The sequence below is a fragment of the Branchiostoma floridae genome, chromosome 1, assembly GCF_000003815.2.
Source record: "Branchiostoma floridae strain S238N-H82 chromosome 1, Bfl_VNyyK, whole genome shotgun sequence".
In the NCBI taxonomy this organism is placed as follows: domain Eukaryota; kingdom Metazoa; phylum Chordata; class Leptocardii; order Amphioxiformes; family Branchiostomatidae; genus Branchiostoma; species Branchiostoma floridae.
Window position 1 is genome coordinate 757,133 of NC_049979.1, and position 6,394 is coordinate 763,526.

Below are 6,394 nucleotides of genomic sequence, written 5' to 3' on the forward strand. Positions count from 1 at the left end.
TATACGTCGTTTGATTGCATCCTCTAGCACTCTAAGCGTGATATGACTGTAGTGCTGATCCAGGATAAGGATTACTGGCCTGTCGCTTGTGCAGTGCTTGAGGAAAGATAGCTTGAACCATCTCTCGAACAGCTCATCATCAATGAAACCTGAGTCGGAGTAAGCGTACAATGCGTTAGCAGGTCCGCCCTCAGTGTATTTCCCCCCCGGAAACGCTTTATTATATATGATCATGGGTGGCACTGTCTGCCCTGCCGCTGAGATGCACACAAGTGCCGACACATGGTCACGGCCACCGACTCGTCGTGACGGAGATCTCTTCCAGCCCTTGGGAACAATGACCTTGGACACTTTAGCCGACAAATCCATGCCAGTTTCGTCTGCATTGTAGATAACATGCGGTCTTTTGTCCTTGGCTTTTGCATCCGTCAGAATTTGCTCCAGTCGTTCGAAGTGTTCAAAGACTACGCCGGCTGTGGAAAAGGCCGCTCTTTCCTTGTCGAGTTGATCTGGTGACCTTAAGCTGAGGTCGGGATGGCGGCCTTTAAATCCCTTCCACCATCTCTTCCCGGGGCCGGAGTCCTTGAAGCGAGGTTCTTCTCCCCTTCCTTTGGCACGTTTCTTCTCCACTTCAAAAGCAAGGGCTTTGATCACCCTGACTGTAGGGGGAAACCCCTTCTCTGCCAGATACTTGGCATAGACCACGAGGGCCCCCTCCTCCTCTGGTGAGAGGATGGAGGGTCTGCCCATCCTTTCTTTCGATTTGCCCGTTACTCTGTCATGCAGTGTTGATTGAGGAATACCATATTCCTTTGCTGTATTATTGAGTGTGTTTTCGTCTGTCTCTTCCAATGCTTGTAGAGCTCTATCCATGTCTTCCTGGTTATATTTTTTCCTCCTTGACGCCATCTGACAATGAGACAAATGTCGTTTATGAACTGAGATTTCCCTTCCCAAATAATACACCATCAATCAGATATTAAAAAGAAAATGCACCTCTTTGTTTGTTTGTTTGTTTACTTGTTTGTTTACTTGTTTGCTCATGGCCAACACGACTTAAGTATTTCAACTTGTACTCAACAAATTACGATAATAACACGCGATTAATTCTTTAACCTTGTGGAGTTCGAATTAAATATGGGCATTCAATCGAACGAGAAGTCATGTATAGTGAGAATTTTTATGTTTTCGTTCCCGTATCACATGTTTCGTTGTCAAAATATAACTTATACAAACGGAAACGTCCAAGGAATAATCCAGAGATGTCAACTTACCGCGACGACATGCGGAAAAGCGCAAAACTGCACGTAACTTGAAGCTGTGTTGTGAGTTGTTGCGAACAGCTGCGAGTCGTCTTGTGTTACGTTCGAATGATCACATGACGAGAATCACGTGATTAGTCAAAATGGCGGATGCAGCGATGGAGTGGAAACAGTGGTCATCATTTTAGCTCCGATTATCCAAGGTAAAGACAAAGACAAGACTCGTCTGTGTTTTCAATGGAAAGTTTAATAAATAACCTTCATGTATGTGGTGACATATTATCACATGATGCATTGTACGAAGTATAATTCAACAGTTTCGAAGACCATGTTCTCAGCAAGTTCCCTCGTCAGCCTGTACGGAAGGCGTGAAACTTGTGCAATTTTTTCGATCTTTATCTACTGGGACTTACGAACTTCAACACATACTTCCGCTTTGCAGTTATTTACAACAAGGTTTAGTCCATAACTAGTTGTACTTATCATGCGCAGCTACCCATGCATGTCTCCGCAACAATGATTTTTAAAACGTTACCGGACATTGGACCTTACCGGACTTTGGACCCCCCCCGTTATAAAAGAAAAAATAGCAATGGTTCCTGAACTATTTTAGTATGATCTAAAATTCCTAAATTCGGAGTGGTGCAGGTAAAATTTGTCTGGTGCAGGTAATTTTCAATGTTACCTCCACCAGTACAGGTATGCAGAAAAAAGTATTTCGAGCCCTGAGTCATAAATTATGTAGAAACATGACCAAAAACAGTGACTCATTTTAAAAACTTACTTCTTCATGTTGTCCACATAGCTCATGGTGAACTTCTCGTCCCAGCCACAGTCCAACAGGAACCGAAACTCATCAAACTGCAGCAGGTAACACAGGGGGGTCTCATCATGCACTCCGCTCAGGGGGGTCAGCTTCAGGATGGACGTCATACTGGATACCTGGGGGGGGGGGGGGAATGTTACATACAGGTGAACTGGGGCAGGTAACACGGGGGGGGGGGGTCACATCGTGCACAGGGGGGTCAGCTACGGTTGGGATTAGAGTAGTTGGGGGATAAGAACAGAGAACAGCACCCTCCAAGCAGGGACTTAAGCGATCGTTTGTCGAAAAATGGGTACTGAATCAAGGTAACAAATCCCTCCCTTGCTTGGTAACGTTACCAGAGAACAGCTCCAAAAGGCACACACATGTGAAGTCAAGCAAAGAAAGTACTACTACTGCAGATAATCTAAGAGGTGGGCCACGGTGTTCAAACTGGTTTGCGAAGTGAGGAGAAAGCGACTTCTACGTGGTTACCTTCCCCGAAGATGTAGTAACTAATGGTGCTATACGGTGCGTGGTTTGCCGAAACCAAACTATCGACGGCGTATTCGCGGGAAAAGTGTGGGAGGGGGGCAGATATGCAACCGCTTCAAGAGAGAGAAAGGGTCATGATATGCATCTCTAGATATTTCAGATACCTTACGGAGTAACTTACCTTACCACAGGAGGTGTAACGCTGAAATACTTTCTCTAGATAAGCAGATGACGATGGTTTTCGTTCAACACACAAAAAACATCAACAGCAAGTCGCCATTTTTCTTTTCCTCACGCTGCTCATCCCATGGGATTGTGGGCAGGAAGGACACCTTGCGAGGGGTGTCGGTAAAGCAGTCACCGTCGTAGATACGGTAAATCTGAAATGTAGTTTTCTTTTCATCCCTCGGGGCAACTTCAAACAAAAACCTTCTTTCTCAGCCAGGATGATAATGATAGGATTGCACAACGTTACAGGCTAAATGTAACGTTATATGCAAAGAAAAGTGCATGTGCATTAATGGAAAAGTTTATGTGCATTAATGGAAGTAATAAGTTAAGGTTAAAGTTGCCCGTACATCAGTAACAGATGCGTAGGGGTGGCGCCCATCTCCATTTATGTAGCCCTTGGGCCACACATGTGCAAGCCACTACAGCAGGGGGCTGGTCCACTGGTAGGGATGTGTGTTTAACTTCCATACTCTTCCTCATTTATAGTGCTGAGTGCTAAGCAGAGAAAGCAGCATGTACCATTTTTAAAGTCTTTGTGCATATATTAATATTGTGCATATCTTGTCATTTTAATATCTTATATCTTAACATTATGCAGGGTTTCAGACAGGTATGTGTAGGAACTGTTTTCTTGTGTGAATGTAATAAACAATAAACAAATGTAATGTGCCAAATGTTTTTGTGGGGAAAGAAAAAAAAACACAAACACACAAGACTTGTTTCACGGTATATTACAGTCTAACCTAAGGTGTACACTAGTGCCACTTCAGAATTTTACAGACATTGCATCAAGCCCTTATCCTCTCATCATCAATGCTAAAATAGACCATCTAACTTTAGAGCAGTAAAATATTGCACAACATGACATTGTGCATGTTACACTTCAACTTCTAGGGCTCGTAGCATAAGTCAAATCATGTGTAACATTACCAGTAACCCTCATAATTCCACCAGGTGCTATAATGCAGAAAAAATCACTGATGCAACATTGGTACGTCTCTTTAAATCACTTTGAATTCAAGTATTTTTTTAAATGTGGCGGTATTCATGACGTCCAATGGAATTATGAGAGTTGATTTTACATGTACTGTAGTTCAAAAAAGCATTTATAGGCCACAGCAATACTCCACAGATATCGGCTTGACTTTATCCGTTTCAATATTTACAAGTCACTTTCTCTCCATAGCAAACAATGCATGAAAGACATACAGACTTAGATCTATCCTGTAAATATAGCTACTTTGTAGTTACACTTACATACTACTACACAAAAAAATAAAATGACTACAAAAGAAAATGAATTCACAAATAAACTACATATACATGTATATATGATATACAACCTATGTGTGCCATTTTGCACAAAAATTCTGAAATGTACAGACTGTGATAAAATGAAACCTGGCAATATTACTAATGCAGTGTGCCTTATGAAGGTATCACCTTACAATGTTATTACAATGTTCAATACAATGGAGTATTCTATACAGGTATCAAGTTACATTGTTTCAGGGCTTGCTTTTCATAATTGACTATTCCAACACAGAGGTGATGACCACATGCAATGGATGTCATCTGCAGAGATAACACTGTTTTACAATCAGGAAAGTTGTGATAACCCTGACAGTACTAGGTCTTAAAATAGTGCGTGTCGCCTGACATGGCCCTGTGACTGGTAACTGTACACCGTAGAATGGAGCCAAAGATACCTCACACATATCCTGGTCTGGTGACAGCCACGTGGTGGGTTTATGTAAGCAGTTCACTGACCTTAGCTCACCCAAGTTTTTCACCCAAATTTTTCACCTATGTAGCCTCCTTTGAAGACCTTCTCCTTTTATTTTGGATGGGAGCACTGATTCCCGATTTTCAACACAGGTTCTTAAATTGTGGATTGTTTTCATGGACATAGAACCTTCCCAATATTCAAAATTGCGAATCAGTGCTTACTCAAAAATGGTACTCCCTACGGTCTACAAAGGAGGCTACACTAGTGACTGTCACCAACCCCAACCCTGTCAATGTCTGTCACAATCTTGGCAAATGTATAAAACTACATATAACTCACTCAAACCTGCTTGTCATCAAGGTTTAAGACTTTGAGTAAATGTAAATGTCTGTCAACTCCTAACTTGTCATGAAATACAGCCCTTAGGCCATACCAATTTAATTTCTTGGTTCACGGATTCGCTCGCTCCTATTTTTTGGAAAAAAAAAATTACCACTCAGCAAATGTTCACCATTAATGAAACCATTAACCATTAATGAAACCATTCACCAACTTTCTGGTGTAACAAATTGGCCTTTATATTATAAGCTCCTTAAAGTGTGGGTACAGGTGCTGTTACTGTACAATAATAGTGTTTTTGTACTTTTTTCAAGCTGAAAACTTTTTTTCTTTATGTTATGGATTAGCCGTTACCTTTACCCCAACCATTTTACAATTTTCATTTTTATTTCGAACTCTCACTCCATATTTTTTATGAAAAAATCCGTGAACCAAGAAATTAAATTGGTGTGGCCTTATGGGGTTGAATAAGGACAGTCTTAATATATCTGTAATCTCACAGGAAAATACATGTACATCGTAATACGAGCTCGAGGGTTAAAAATAAAATACTGATGGCCACACTGCTGTAGTGAAAACAATTGTCATGAAATGATTCCTACGGATTAAAACACTCAACACTCAACTTTAAGTGATACAGTCTAGGACTAGAAACATCACACTGTTCACAGGCAACACATTTTCTTGCTAACTCTACTCAATTTCAACACTGCAGAATTTGAGGAGAAGGCAGAGACATTTCATATATGTATTGTATATACAGACAAAAATAAATCTACTACATGTTAAGGTACATGTAGGTACTTTCTTGCAAGCAGCATTCAGTCTCTTTCAAAACCTCTCATCATGATATGAATTACCAGGTACCATCTTTAACCAGAGAGAACAATTATAGCTACATGTAATACAGCACTATAATCTTCTTGAATGTACTTTTTGTGTATTCGGTACACTTTTACACAGAAGTGACACAGAAAGCTAAAAGTCAAATCTACAGAAACTATGTACATTCTAAAAAAAAGGAAGCACTCTCATTTACCCGTGCAAATTAGAAACCGAATAGCACAAAACTTCAAAATATGAAGAATTTGGATATATACATATAATGCAGCAAGAAGGGGACATACAGCGTTCCAAACAATATCATGATAGTAGTAGGTTGTCTAGGAAATATAACTGCCTTTGTTTCAGTGATGGTTCTAAGTTGTCTTGGAACTGGGCTATTACCATCATGAACATGAGGACTATAGATGAGGAAATACTGTCGAAACCTAGCAACTGCGGGGATTAATTGCTGGCAGGCTTTTAGCTAGGATTTTATAATAGGGAGTCCAAACTTATCGTTGAGCCCTGGTAAGTGACTATTGTAGGGGGGTCTGAGGGCATCCACCTTCCATGGTGGTGAGTTTTTTGATGATTTTTAAGTTAAAACAGTGCTATTTTTAAGGTATCCCAAAGAGGCCTTAAATCTCTGTTAATCGAATTTCCACATTAGTAAGACCGTTTACTCCCATATTGACCTGGGTAGCATTC

General features: G+C 40.7%; 1 protein-coding gene across 1 annotated transcript in view; it reads right to left on the bottom strand.

Annotated features, from left to right (window-relative positions):
* The window catches only part of LOC118421160 (cleavage and polyadenylation specificity factor subunit 2-like), a 35,551-nt gene extending 32,626 nt beyond the window's left edge, over window positions 1–2,925 (bottom strand). The window contains exons 1-2 of the mRNA XM_035828324.1: window positions 2,744–2,925; window positions 2,047–2,204 (exon numbers count right to left, since the gene is read on the bottom strand). Of these exons, the coding sequence (XP_035684217.1) occupies window positions 2,047–2,195 (149 nt within the window). The 5' untranslated portion in view covers window positions 2,196–2,204; window positions 2,744–2,925. The remainder of the gene's footprint in view (window positions 1–2,046; window positions 2,205–2,743) is intronic.
* Window positions 2,926–6,394: the final 3,469 nt, after the last annotated feature.